Source organism: Heptranchias perlo, chromosome 34, assembly GCF_035084215.1.
Source record: "Heptranchias perlo isolate sHepPer1 chromosome 34, sHepPer1.hap1, whole genome shotgun sequence".
Taxonomy (NCBI): Eukaryota; Metazoa; Chordata; class Chondrichthyes; order Hexanchiformes; family Hexanchidae; genus Heptranchias; species Heptranchias perlo.
Genome location: NC_090358.1, coordinates 5,190,541 through 5,205,775, shown reverse-complemented (window position 1 = coordinate 5,205,775; position 15,235 = coordinate 5,190,541). Strand labels below are relative to the sequence as shown.

At 44.2% G+C, this 15,235-nt stretch overlaps 1 protein-coding gene across 2 annotated transcripts in view; it reads right to left on the bottom strand.

Annotated features, from left to right (window-relative positions):
* The window catches only part of smad3b (SMAD family member 3b), a 101,847-nt gene that overhangs the window by 61,466 nt on the left and 25,146 nt on the right, over positions 1-15,235 (bottom strand). The window contains exon 2 of one of the 2 annotated variants that reach the window (XM_067971333.1): positions 11,979-12,050. The exons of the other annotated variant lie outside the window; for it this stretch is intronic. Within the exon in view, the coding sequence (XP_067827434.1) occupies positions 11,979-12,050 (72 nt within the window). The remainder of the gene's footprint in view (positions 1-11,978; positions 12,051-15,235) is intronic. 2 annotated transcript variants of the gene reach the window in all.

Genomic DNA, 15,235 nt, shown 5'->3' with positions numbered 1-15,235 from the left:
TTATGACTACAATACTTATATTTATATTTCACTTAATGAGCCTTGAGGTGATCGACCGAGATGAAGGTTTCGCTGGTATTGAAGGTGAGATACAGGGCATAGGCAGGAACAGGAGTAGGCCATTCAGCCCCTCGAGCCTGTTCCGCCATTCAATTAGAGCATGGCTCATCTGTACCTCAACTCCATTTACCCACCTTTGCTCCTTATCCCTCAATACCCTTACCCAGCAAAAATCTATCAATCTCAGTCTTTAATTTTTCAATTGACCCCCTGCCTCAACAGCTTTTTTTGTTTGTGGGGGGGGTGGGGGGCAGAAAAGAGTTGAAGATTGCCATTACCCTTTGTGTGAAGAAGTGCTTCCTGACTGCATCCCTGAATGGCCCAGCTCTAATTTTAAGGTTTTCTGGACTCCCCCACCAGAAGAAATAGTTTCTCTCTATCTAACCTATCAAATCCTTTAATCATCATAAACACCTCAATCTGATCGCCCCTTAATCTTCTATATTCAAGCCTGGTCTATGCAACCTGTTCGCGTAATTTAACCCTTTTAGCCCCAGTATCATTCTGGTAAATCTGCGCTGCACCCCCTCCAAAGCCATTATATCCTTCCTGAGGTACGGTGCCCAGAACGGAACGCAATACTCCAAATACGGTCTAACCAGAGTTTTATATAACTATAGCAAAGCTTCCACCCCTTTATTTCTAGCCCTCTTGAGATAAAGGCTAACATTTCATTAGCCTTTTTGATTATTTTTTGTACCTGTCCACTGGCTTTTAGGGATTTTTGTACACGGACCCCTCAATCTCTCTGCTCCCCCCGTTCCTAGCTTCTCACCATTTAAAAATCCATTTCTCATAGTCCATACCTCACACTTCCCCACATTGAACTCCATCTGCCACAGTTTTGCCGACTCGTTTAATCTACTAATATCTCTTTGCAACTTTTGGGTCCCATCTACACTATTTACTGTGCCACCTAACTTGGTGCAGGTTCAGTCTGAGCAAGGAGCCCCGGAGGGAGATGAAATGAGGTCCTCGAGTGTTAAGTTCATGATGAAAAGGTGAACAGGGTGGTTTCAGCATTACCGACCTTGAACTGAAAGAAGTTCCTTCAATGCGGCCCCACTAATGCCTCAATAAGGGATTGAGTCACTCGAATCCTTGCCCACACATTTTTTTTCATGGTTTTTGTTCAATACAAATTTAAGGTTGCTGCAGTGTTATTGCAAATATGCAACGGGATAGTCCAACTACTTGGAATTCGGATTCCAAAATGGCAGTCCAGCCAATGCTCGGGTCAGCTCATACTAATAAAATGCCCTCTTTAAATAAAAAAAGTAGAGTAACAAAACTTTAACATAAATTGTTCAGATTGGGACCAAACATAAAACAACTCGAGTCTTAGCAATTCTAATGATAGCATCCAGCTCCTTTAATCTTAATGACAATCACATGGACACTGCATGTACAACCATCCCACATGAATCACTTATTCAGAGCACAGCGGGGAAGATATTGAAACTAATTACACTAATAAATCACTTAATAGTTCAAACAGAACAACAGAACTCAGACCTATAATTAACCAGATCATTCAATAACTCAAGGAAATAGGTAATGATTTGTTTTTAAAAAATATATATAAAGCAGAACAGCTATTAACACTACTGTCAAAGCACATGGGCCGATTTTCCTCGAGGATTAAGCTGGTGCCCCAGTGTTAACTCCAGCAGGTGGGGGCAACACGATCAGTCAGCTCCTCACTGCCCACCGCCAATTCCGAAATTTTCTTTGGGAAGTGACAGCGGGCGTCCAACACATCTCCCAAACATGGGCGGGCGTGTTACACTAAGGTGCAAATGATGGGTTTGTGTCATAAAATGCATTTCCCATCATTGGCCTCAGCCATGCTGGACACTAGGAGCGCTAAGCGCCTTGGGGTGTTTTATTATGTTAAAGGCGCTATATAAACGCAAGTTGTTGTTCCTGACATTCAGCATTGCTAAAGCATGGGATTGGTTGGGGGGGGGGTGTGAAAGAGATTGAAGTTTTAAAGACCCAACGGGCGCTGAAACACACTCGTTCTACCCCAATATCTTTAAATTTTTAAAAATGAAATATCAGGTTTTGATTGGATGCCTTTGGGCAGCCAACCGGGCTAAGCTCCTCCTGAGACCTGAAGCCGCAATTTCCTCGCTTCCCTTGCGACCAAGGTCCTTTACGGAGTGAGGAATCTGGCTGGAAATATGGTAATGAAATGGACCCTGGAAAATGGGCACAGGCAGCAGGGCGAGCAGGAAGTCCCACCCATCTACCTTGTGCCAGCATAGGGGCTTGGGGGTCTAATCACCCCCAACGTTCTTTACAACTCAAGTTGTTTGAACAACTACAATGTAATTATATAACAGTCTAATAAGCAGCAGTTAAAGAAGTGGGGAGGTGGCAGGAAAGCTGTTGGGAGTGAAGCTGGGTCAATTAATGACACATTTCAAGGCCAGACTTCTGAAAGACAGACAGCATGGCAGCCATGATGAAGACCCCAGCCACTGTGGCGAGTTTCTGAAAGAAATTGCCATAAAATTTTACATATTTATCAAATTGGCAAGGATGAAACCATTGGCAGGTGGATGTAGTGCAGGGATGTCCAAACTGTGGCCTTTATGTCCCTCAGCAATCTGTCTCTTGAACCCCAGACAATTCAGCACTATTTGCATTTATAGTTCTTACTCGCTGGTTTGCCCTGTTTGAATTGTGTGCGCTTGCAGGCTGGGGAAAGATTGTTCTGAACTCTGTTGCCTCATTGGTGAATATATCCAAACACCAAAATTGGTTAGTTCCACCAAATTAATGGGAACATGGACAAAAGTGCTGAATTCCAGAGGTGAGGTGAGAGCGACTGCCCTTGACATCAAGGCAGCATTTGACAGAGTGTGGCACCAAGGAGCCCTAGTAAAATTGAAGTCAATGGGAATCAGGGGGCAAAATTCTCCAGTGGCTGGAGTCATACCTAGCACAAAGGAAGATGGTAGTGGTTGTTGGAGGCCAATCATCTCAGCCCCAGGACACTGCTGCAGGAGTTCCTCAGGGCAGTGTCCTAGGCCCAACTATCCTCAGCTGCTTCATTAATGACCTACCCTCCATCATAAGGTCAGAAGTGGGGATGTTCGCTGATGATTGCAGAGTGTTCAGTTCCACTTGCAACCCCTCAGATAATGAAGCAGTCTGTGCCCGCATGCAGCAAGACCTGGACAACATCCAGGCTTGGGCTGATAAGCGGCAAGTAACATTCGCCCCAGACAAGCGCCAGGCAATGACTATCTCCAACAAGAGAGTCTAAACACCTCCCCTTGACATTCAACGGCATTACCATCGCCAAATCCCCCACCATCAACATCCTGGGGGTCACCGTTGACCAGAAACTTAACTGGATCAGCCACATAAATACTGTGGCTACAAGAGCAGGTCAGAAGCTGGATATTCTGCGGTGAGCGGCTCACCTCCTAACTCCCCAAAGCCTTTCCACCATCTACAAGGCACAGGTCAGGAGTGTGATGGAATACTCTCCACTTGCCTGGATGAGTGCAGCTCCAACAACACTCAAGAAGCTCAACACCATCCAGGACAAAGCAGCCCGCTTGATTGGCACCCCATCCACCACCCTAAACATTCACTCCCTTCACCACCGGCGCACTGTGGCTGCAGTGTGCACCATCTACAAGATGTGATAAAGGGCAGTTAGAAAGATTATCTGTAATCACCAGGCATTGTTCTCTGACTATATATGCTGTGCCTATATGCATCTCTTCACTTCATCTGACGAAGGAGCAAAGCTCCGAAAGCTTGTAATTTCAAATAAAGCTGTTGGACTATAACCTGGTGTTGTGCGACTCCTTACATCTACAAGATGCACTGCAGCAACTCGCCAAGGCTCCTTCAACAGCACCTCACAAACCCGCGACCTCTACCACCTAGGACAAGGGCAGCAGGCGCATGGGAACACCACCACCTGCACATTCCCTTCCAAGTCACACACCATCCCGACTTGGAAATATACCACCGTTCCTTCATTGTCGCTGGGTCAAAATCCTGGCACTCCCTACCTAACAGCACTGTGGGAAAACCTTCACCACACGGACTGCAGCGGTTCAAGAAGGCGGTTCACCATCACCTTCCTAAGGGCAATTAGGGATGGGCAATAAATGCCGGCCTCACCAGCGACGCCCACATCCCCTGAATGAATAAAAAAAAATGGATTTAAACTTCATATGTAGGACCCAAAGTTCCATAATACTCACTAAAGTAGCCCACAAAAACAAAAAAAGCTTGGACACCCCAATCCTGCAGTATTCCTCTAAAACCCAATGCCATAGAACCGTAGGTGCAATTTGAACTAGGAAGATTACATAAAATTACATAGAATTTACAGCACAGAAACAGTCCATTCTGCCCAAATGGTCTATACTAGCGTTTATGCTCCACACGAGCCTCCTCCCACTCCTCTTCTTCTAACCCTTTCAGCATATCCTTCTATTCCTTTCTCCCTCATGTGCTTATCTAACTTCCCCTTAAATGCATCTATGCTATTTGCCTCAACTATTCCCTGTGGTAGCAAGTTCCTCATACTTACCACTCTTACATACAAGTGGTGAGTCCACAATTCCCACCAGGGCACCGCGCTCACCGTGAGTGCAGGTTGGAGAACCTGGGTTATGATGTTGCAGCCATATCTCCAACCTAGCTCCCATCAAGCACGGCTTCCCCGCTGGAATTTCAGATTTGCAGCATCACCCCTATTGTGTCGATATGTCCTACAATTCAATATAGCTGCCTGTGGTCTTTTTCCAGAAACATTCACCTTTAAACTACTGGTGTTCGCAATAGTTAAGATGACCATGGAGATCCCCTTGAAGAACCTCCCCCTCCTACCACACCTAGGTTCAGTGTAAGGAACTTATACCCAAATTTGCGGTCTGAAAAATCGCACGACAATGGTTTATTTGTAACATCGAGCCAAAAGGTTCCATATCGTGTGGATCCTTTCTGAAATGGTTCAACCCTCCCACACCGTTCCCTCGCACAGCATAAACAAAGTGTCACAAGAGGGCGTCACATTTCAAGTGAGACCCTTCAAATGCACCGTGAACCTGTCTTTCTCTTTTGAGCCCATCTGCATCATGGGACAGTAAGGCACCAACCTGTTCCTACAATTCTTTACTGCAAGTTTCAGGTGTGTTGACGTGCAGAGTTGCTGAAGTGAAGCCAGATGCTTTCCCACAGCAAAAACAAAAGAGAAAAACAAAGATGAAAGACCCTGGGCCATTCTTGTGATGCAAAAAGCTAGGGACGGGTCACCTGTTTGCCTCACCAGCTGGGAACGGTGCCAAGCACAAAGGTGAGTTTGTACTGCGGATGGTTCTCTAAAAGGTCCTGCTATAGCCATTATTGTTCCTCATCTTCTCATAAGTTAGTGTTTGCAAGTTTGTCAAGGCAGATGTGGCTAGTAACATGTCTGTAATGTGCAGACATCTTAATAAGCTACACAAAAAGACGTAGGTTGTGGACATTGGATCTTTTGCCCTCTTACTTTCTTGTACAACTGATTCTCTCTGGTTTATTTAATGTCGATGATCGATATAACAGTCAGACAGAATATAACAATCCTTGAACATTCTTAAAGCAATGTTACAATATGTTGGACATATCGTCACATCATCACCCTGCACAACACCTCAGTCTACAAACTTAGTCAAAAGTTTGTCTCAAGATATTTTTCCAAGTTACATTTGAGTCGGGCTGGGATTTCTTGTATAAAAGGCTGACTGCTTTGTTCTTCAAGAACTTGAAACCCAAACTGATTAAAAGGGAGAAGGAAAAACTCTTGGGTCTGAGCCAAGCTGTAACATTTACTGTTGACTTTGATGCATCAATTTCAATGGCTCAGATCTGGCTTCCAGCTCGATGGGTTGGGCACATTTCAAGTTGAACCAAAACCAAAATAAATCCAAATAGGTTGGTTTCCTTCTCCTGTCCTTACAGTTGTTTAGGAAATAAATAAACACAGTAAAAACTACAGGGGCAGCAGTAGGGTGCTATAATTGGACGCACTGTCTTTGGGTTAGGAGAGGATACAAACCTAAACCGCCAAGATTTCACTTCTGATTGCTATCCAATGACCCCTGCTTGAAAGTGATTGTCGGGTCAGGATAGAATAGAGCTTGGCTGTGATATACCTTCTACAGCTGAATAATCTACCGCCACTCATTGTCCAGGCTCACAAATGAAGATCGGCTGCTTGGGTGAGGTAGCGAAGATCAGCCTACATCCAACCCTGCTTGTGTTAGCGCCTTTAAGAAGGGAAAGAAAAATAGAGGGGGATAGAAGTAGAAAAAAGTTTCTTCTTTATAGTCGGAAAAAAAGCAACCTCCATACTCCCAAAAACAGTGCAAATCTGTTTTCCATATGGACTGAGATGATGCTGTCTGTTCTCTATTACTGTCAACTAAAATAAACGTCTTTTTATTATAATAATAAAAAGACTTTAATAGCAAACAGATTACCTTCTCCATGTAAACGGTGCAGGCGCTCCCACTGCTACCCAAACTTAACCTCCATTTCCACACGCTGGCCAACTCATTCTTTCTTTAGCACCTCAAAACTGCCAAATGCCTCACCTCCATCGCTCATCCTCCCACCCTCCACAGGCTTTCAAAATCCAAGGTTGACGTCACCTATTCACCAACTGTTGATTTACTCTTGCTCTGTTCAACCTGGGTGGTGTCCTGCACTATGGACCTTGCTTGGTCCTTCACTCATATTTTCGATGAAAACAGTTTAAGTGCATTTCCACTGTTGTTGAGTCGGCAACAAGCCTCGAAAGGGTTTATCCAAATCCAGATCTTGCCCCTTGCTAAGATTTGGAAATAAAAGGCAAAAAGAAAAAGCATCTGTACAGTAAAAATTTACTCAGCATCTATCCTGAGCAGGACTAAGAATTGATTTATTGGTTGTGGATGACCGAAAAACGCTGGTTGTATTCTCCCTCCAATTTTCATTCCCAATAGTGGTGAACACTTTGCTCTTTGTAATGCACCCATTACTTCTCCAGCTGAGAATCAGCTAATTTACCACAAACTAGGGGATTGATCCTGGAATGCATGGACAGTGTACTTAAAGAAGAACGAACTAGCATTTATACAACGTCTTTCACGAACTCAGGACGTCCCAAAGCCCTCTACAGACAATTAATTGCTTTTGAAGTACTGTTGTAATGTAGGAAATGTGGCAGCCAATTTGCTGCACAGTAAGCTCCCACAAACAGCAATGTGATAATGACCAGAAACTCTCTTTTTTTCTAGTTGAGGGATAAATATTGGCCAGGAATCTGGGGAGAACATACCAACGGAGCCATTGGGGAGCAACTGCTGCCCAATTTTTGTCCCGTTCTTTTTTGAGTTAACAGCAAGAGATTGTGACTTTGTTGCTTTTTATGGAACCATTCCGTAATGGGATAGGGTTGGAACCAACTCACTTGCAAATGGCCGTCAATGTTTCTGCCAGAGTCAAGTTTCAGCTCACCTTCAAAGCAAGAAAGCTGTCTGGGAACATAACAAATATGAAAGGCTCCAGCGAACTTCAAAAGGCAATTTAGACATCTCCAGCCCAGTCTTTTAACTCAGGTCCAGGTGCCTTTTTAAGTTTTGCAGGAACACGATAAAATCTTTCATCAGCACACGAAAAGGAGTTAACTGGACCTGGACAACCAGGATTTTCTATCTGCAATACTTTATATAGATTTTGTGTAGCTTAAATACCATCTCCAGGTGGTTGTGTCATTAGGTGCATTGGTATCAATTCAATGAAGTGAGAAAGAGAAAAAATAATTACAGAAGGTGAAATGCTTTAGTGTGTGATCACCCCAGTTGTTCCCACACTAGTGCTTCACTCTAGTGTTAAGACAGCTCAAATTGCTTTCTCCAGACGCAACCCAACTTTGGAAGGTCAGAATCTATAATCGTACAACTTAATGTTTGTTACAGTTCAAGTGGCTGTAGTATGAATTTCACACAGCTGCACAATCTACACGAGTCCGAAAAGACAGAGCAGTTACTGTCCATCTCTCTCTGTATATTTCAACTATCACAAACGCAAGCACACACAGGATAGCCACGACTAATCATGTGTACACACAGGACTGATGTATCAAAGTAATACTGCAGCAAGTATTCTCCTAATCTTCCACCCCTGCAGGGAACCACAAGCCAAACCAACACCCACAGGCAGTCAGTCCAGGGCAAGCTTCGTTCTGCTTTCTACACAAGGTTACCATTGAGTATCGTTCTTCCCAGTTACCGCAGCATTAACTAACGGTCAAACTCCTCAACCAGTGCGTTGGACAAACACCTCAACATATGAAAGTCACTCAAACGGTCCAGCCTCTAGGCAATCTGTATTCACATCATTAAATAAATTTAAAACAGAAATAGACAGTTTCCTAGAAGTAAAGGGAATTAGGGGTTACGGGGAGCGGGCAGGAAATTGAACATGAATTTAGATTTGAGGTTAGGATCAGATCAGCCATGATCTTATTGAATGGCGGAGCAGGCTCGAGGGGCCGATTGGCCTACTCCTGCTCCTATTTCTTATGTTCTTATTTCTAGTTGCCATTCTAGTTCACAACATATTCTGGAATAATCTGAGGGAAAGCAGTAGGTTTATTTTTTTAAAACATGCAATTGATTTTTTTTAAGCAGACCTCCTGTGGCATTGCTCACAGTGAGTCAGATGATGCCATTGAACGCACAATGTATTATTCTGCTTCTTAAAGGTTAAGCTGGCCTGTCTTCTATTTTAAAATTCTCATCCTTGCTTTCAAATCCCTGCATGGCTTTGCCCCATCCTATCTCTGTAACCTCCTCCAGCCCTACAACCATCCGAGATCCCTGTGCTCCTCCAATTCTGGCTTCTTGCGCATCCCCGATTTTCATCGCTCCACCATTGGCGGCCGTGCCTTCAGTTGCCTAGGCTGTAAGCTCTGGAATTCCTTCCCTAAACCTCTCCGCCTCTCTCTCCTCCTTTAAGACATTCCTTAAAACCTGCTTCTTCGACTAAACTTTTGGTCACCTGTCTTAATATCTCCTTATGTGGTGTCAAATTTTGTCTGAGAACACTCCTGTGAAGCGCGTTGGGACGTTTTACACCATTAAAAGGCACTACATAAATGCAAGTTGTTGTTGTTGATTGTGATCATCTAACTATTGGTTCTTATTTCACATCATCTTTCCCCCACACTTTTCAACCCTGCTGGTGTTCTGCATGAGTTGTCATAGGATTTCACCTTGGTTTATATATAGAACATATACACACGCGCGCGCGCCACACACAAACACACACACTTATAAAACAAACAAACAAAACAAACACATATAAATAAGTAAACAAGCAAATAAAAGGGAATGACTGCCTTTCAGCTCAGAAGCTGGTAGTGGTTTCTCTGTCCATTGTTCCATTGCTGAAAGGAGCCAAACTGATCTTGGAAACACCTCACCATTTTACGTGAAAGCTCAGTCCAAACACGAGGGTTTTAAGAAGGTGCTTCATTGGCATAAAGCTCATTCAGAGCATAATGATTATAAGTGATGTGGTTGGGGGAGAAAAGAAACCATGTGCGGTAAGCCTTATGTTAACAATGAAGATGCACAGTGGGTTTTCCCCTCATCAGACTGCTGCTATGGTCTACATTAAACTTCATCAAGATACTGCACCAACTCTGTGCATGTGCACTGCAGTGAGTACACCAGCTGAACAAACTTCCCCTTTTCCATAAGGTTACTGCCAGGCTCTGTTGCAAAGCATTGCTTAGAAACAAGTATTTTTAGGAACAGGAAAAGGGCACCATCCCAGGAAGCGTGTCCCCTTTTTGATAGAGCAACCCTACCTGCTCAGCTTCTCATCGTAACCCTCGATCCTTTCTCACCGCCAAAAAACAGATTAATTGGTAGGTTAACTCGTTGCTATTTGCAGGGATTTTGCTGCGTGCAAAATGGCTGCTGCATTTGCCTACAAACCATGACTGCATTTCATAGCAATTCACTGCATGTAAAGCACATGGGGATGTTTCTGAGACACAAGATAAGGCATTATATCAATGCAAGTCTTTCTCTTTTCCTTTTTGTCACTCCAAAAATGTTTGACTCCTATAAACTTTCCTCATGCAACTTGTCTGAACTGCATAGAGAAACAAATCTGCATTTATTTAACAGAATATCTGGTCTCTGAAACGTCTCAAGTGCTTTACATGTAATTAGTGATTTGGGGCTGCAGTTAATGTCATTATGTAGGCAACTTCAGCAGTCAATTTACACACAGCAAGATCAACATACAGCAAAAGAAATAAATGAACAATTAATCAGCATTACACAGCAGTTATTTGCTGCATCTTCTAAAATATTTCAGAGTAAATTTCCTTACTTTAGCTAAGTGGAGAGATTAGAGAAGCCGGGATTGTTCTCCTAAGAGCAGAGAAGGTTAAAGGGAGATTTAATAGAGGTGTTCAAAATTATGAGAACTTATGAGAGAGTAAATAGGGAGAAACTGTTTCCATTGGCAGGAGGATCGATAACCAGAGGACACAGATTTAAGGTCAGTGGCAAAAGAACCAGAGGAGAATTATTTTTTTTTTAAACACAGCGAGTTGTTATGATCTGGAATAAACTGCCTGAAAGGGCGGCGGAAGCAGATTCAATAGTAAACTTTCAAATGGGAATTGGATAAATACTTGAAGGGGCAAAATTTGCAGGACTTTGGGTAAAGAGCAGGGGAGTGGGACTAATTGGATAGCTCTTTCAAAGAGCCAGCATGGACACGATGGGCCGAATGGCCTCATTCTGTGCTATACTATTCTATGATTCAACGCTCCCTGAAGCACATATTGCTTCCAACAATTCTCCATCCATTAATTTTAATGGACAAAAAATCTGGGGGTGGAAAGGAGTGCCTGAATTCCACTCCCAACATGTGTCATTCTGTGCTGGGAACATGAATTTGTAAAACTCAACAACAATCTTCAACAGAAAATTTCAACAGGAGATCTGAATTTTTTTTTAGAAAGCCAATTCTACTTAAAACACTGTCATTGAAGATGTAACAAATCGGCTGATAATCTGCATGAAAAAAAACATTACTTTTTGATCCAGTATTTCTTTTAATTCTTCTTAAGTATTTTTTATCTTTTGGCCTCAAGAAGTACAGATAAGAACATGTTTCTTCTGGCAAGCTTTTTTCTTCCACGCTGAGCATCCACCCACGCCCATGTCGTCTCAGACTGCCTCCAGGCACCAGACAATAAAGCATCCTCTGTGCAGCTTTTTCTTTATCAACTGGTTATCTGATCCTTCTCTCACCTTTAGCCTCTGACCTCTTGCCATTCACAACCTTTCTTATCTTTCTCTTTTTTTTAAAAAAAAAGAGTCTACTATGGTCAGTGCTCCTCTGAACTTTCCACTCTTGATCCTTCCTGCATCCTCACGCTGACTCATCACACTGTCTCCTACTCTAACTCATTCGCTCCCCGGACCTCAAAACCATACAACTTCTCACCTCTCTCCGTTCCCCTCTTCCTCCTATAATGTTCAGGTTTTTCCAAAGGTTGATGTCACCTAATCATTACTTCCCAACTCACCTCAGCTTCTCTGCTGCTCTTTTCTGCCTTGGGACATATCTGCATTTGGCCTTTCAGATTCAGTTCTGATTTTTTTTTTTAAAATTCCCATTCCTGGTTATCTTTGTCAAACCGAGCCCGCTGCTCTAGGTGACAGAACTGCAGAGGAATAGCCCGATGGAATAGGTGCATAGTTCATCTTCCCTCTCCATTGAGTTCCCAATAGTTGCATTTGGCATGAGTCCCGCCTTCAAGGTTGGAAGGCAGAAAATTGGGGGAAGAGGGGCCTAGCACTGAGGCATGGATTGTTAAATGATCTTACTTGCGTTGGTCACTGTTTCTCCATTCTTCCTCATTCTGTAGTTCCTTATTCGCATTCTTTGACACTGTCCTCCTAGATGCCAAAAAAATAAAGGGTCGATTTTATCCATGGATTGGCAGCAGATGAACGCCGGCTAACTCGGCTCCAGTTAGCATAGACCTTGAGCTGTGGTGGGTCAATAGGAAGCCCTTTTAAATGGGGCTCTCTCAATCGTAATAAAATCAATTCACGTCCCCATTCCCCCTAAAGTCCTCCCTTCCTCTGCCGAAGGTGCTGACTCATGCCGAGAATCAACTGAGAAGTCAACAGAGCAGGAAGATTAAATATTCACCATACGACCAGGCGATTCTTTTGCAGTTCTGTTAAGTAGAGCAACTAGTCTGGGATCGACAAAGATAACAGGAAAAGCATTTTTTAAAAAAAAACTTATAACATCAATGCCTGATTACTACTTATAGCATAGGTTTGCAAATTGGGACCCATTATCCCTGGAGGGACAGCGAGGACACCCCAATCCTAACCATCTGAGGAAGTGCAAAGAGCATCCCATCAGCTCAGTGTCAGAATTCTGTATTCTATGTGTTTGTTGAGTTACTGGCACATCACTTCTGTTGTTGTATGCTAGTAAAGTGTCTTTCAGAAATTAGGACTGAGGTCCCAAGGAGGTTATCAATATTTGCAGGAGGTACCAGGAAGTGCATTAATTTTTGCAGGTCATGGGCATTGTATTGATATTTGCAAGGCTTCCCGGGGAGTGAATCAGTATTTGTAAGGGGTACCCTGGAGTCTCTGAGAATGTGCCAGTAACTGCAGGGAGTCCCTCGGAGTGTGTCAGTATTTGCAGGGTGTCCCTGGGAGTATCAGTATCTGCAGGCCTCCCTGGGAGTGTGCCAGTAACTGCAGGGAGACCCTCGGAGTGTGTCAGTATCTGCAGGGTGTCCCTGGGAGTATCAGTATCTGCAGGCCTCCCTGGGAGTGTGCCAGTAACTGCAGGGAGACCCTCGGAGTGTGTCAGTATTTGCAGGGTGTCCCTGGGAGTGTGCCAGTAACTGCAGGCCTCCCTGGGAGTGTCAGTATTTGCAGGGGGTCCCCTGGGAGTGTCAGTATCTGCAGGCCTCCCTGGGAGTGTGCCAGTGACTGCAGGGAGTTCCTCGGAGTGTGTCAGTATTTGCAGGGGGTCCCTGGGAGTGTGCCAGTAACTGCAGGCCTCCCTGGGAGTGTCAGTATTTGCAGGGGTTCCCCTGGGAGTGTCAGTATCTGCAGGCCTCCCTGGGAGTGTCAGTATCTGCAGGCCTCCCTGGGAGTGTGCCAGTAACTGCAGGGAGTTCCTCGGAGTGTGTCAGTATCTGCAGGGGGTCCCTGGGAGTGTCAGTATTTGCAGGGGGTCCCTGGGAGTGTCAGTATTTGCAGGGGGTCCCTGGGAGTGTCAGTAACTGCAGGCCTCTCTGGGAGTGTCAGTATTTGCAGGGAGTTCCTCAGAGTGAGTCAGTAACTGCAGGGGGTCCCTGGGAGTGTCAGTATTTGCAGGGGGTCCCTGGGAGCATTGTCAAAATTTCAGCATTCCCCCACACAGAGAAGTTTAAAAACTACTGCCTCATAGAAAGCCATGCGCTGGCAAAAAAAAACCCATGTTAATTTGCAGAAAAACCTCCAGTTGATGAGAAATAATATTATTCAGTGATGGATTGTGTGGGCCAAACAAAAGAGCTATCAGCTCGAGCTCACTAGAGGAGTTTGAATAAAAAGCCAAGTGGCAGCGAGCTACGTCTGGAAACTGCCAATCCTGTTGGATCACTGCAAACACCGTGACTTAACAGCAACTGTTTGCCAACAATCACAGAGAAAATAAAGTGAAACCCTGTGGTTAATCCATGATTATAAATCATAGCTGCAGACATCAGCCATTTGGGTGTCAGATAGGTTTAATGAATGGCTTTCCCCAAGACCATCCAGCTTCTTTTTTTTTTATAAATACGAGAGAAAACAGCTTCCAGGACCTTAGCTCATAAAGCAGGCTCACACTCCAGTGCGGTGCTGAGGGGCTGCTGCATTACTGGAGGTGCTATCCTTCAGACGACATGTTAAGTGGATATTCAAGGTCCCAGGATGCTATTGGAAGAGCAGATGAGTTCTCCCGTGATTCCGGGCAACATTCCTCCCTTGATTGACCAACACCACCAGAAAGCAGATTAATTGGTCGTTCAACTCACTTCTCTGCTGTTGGGATCTTGGTGTCACATTTGCCGACAGTCGCTGTGTGTGATGCACCTTGGAGACGTTTCTGGGAGATGTGATGAGGGACTCACTATACAGGTGTAAGTCTTTCTTATTAAATCACTGAAATGTGACAAAGTGCTTCATATAGTGAGTCACTTCTTGGAATATCAGAGGGTAAAGCTTCCACTTTTTAAGGAATTCCTTCTTCCTCTTCCCATCCCGATGGGAAATAAAATGATTAGTCAGAGGTGCCGTTCAAAGATTGATTCCATCGTGAATGGTTAGATCTGTGTTCTAGTCCCAGGAGTCAGCCAGTATCTTGGCCCAGCCCAACCTACTTGAGTACACCTTTCATCATGTGTTTGTGGTGAAGGGGGAGCTACAGGTTGGTGTCTTTTTTTAAAAATATCATATTTCGTGTTTGTTTTCCCAATACTGGATGTTCTGTAATTTGTAGCTGTCATCATCGTTCAGGAGTTGCTACTGATCGATTACATCATGTTTTCCCTTTATTGTTTTGGTTTGCATTGTCAAAACCTTATTTCGATTTAAGTAAATCTTGTGTATTAGCTTCCCTTGCCCCAGTGTGGATGTGTCTGACCTGGCACCATTCCCCACAACTCGTTCCCACACTTCTACCACTGTTACTCTGTCGTGGGCTGCCAAGAGATGCAAAAGGGCACCCCATAGGGTGACTTTCTCTCCCCCACCGTGGAACAAACACCTGCCACTGCTCACTGCCTCCCGAGAACAGGGCAGGCTAGGTTCCAGGATTCCCTACATGGGGGATCGTTGGCACAGACGGTCCCATCTCTGTATCTTAACTCCATCGACCCACCTTGGTTCCTTAACCCTTACCTAACAAAAAATTATCAATCTCAGTTTTGAAATGTTCAACTGACCCCCAGCCTCAACAGATTTTTGGGGGAAAAGAGAGTTCCAGATTCCCACTGCCCTTTGTGTGAAGAAATGCTTCCTGACATCACCCCTGAACGGCCTAGCTCTAATTTTAAGGTTATGTTCCCTTGTTCTGGACCACA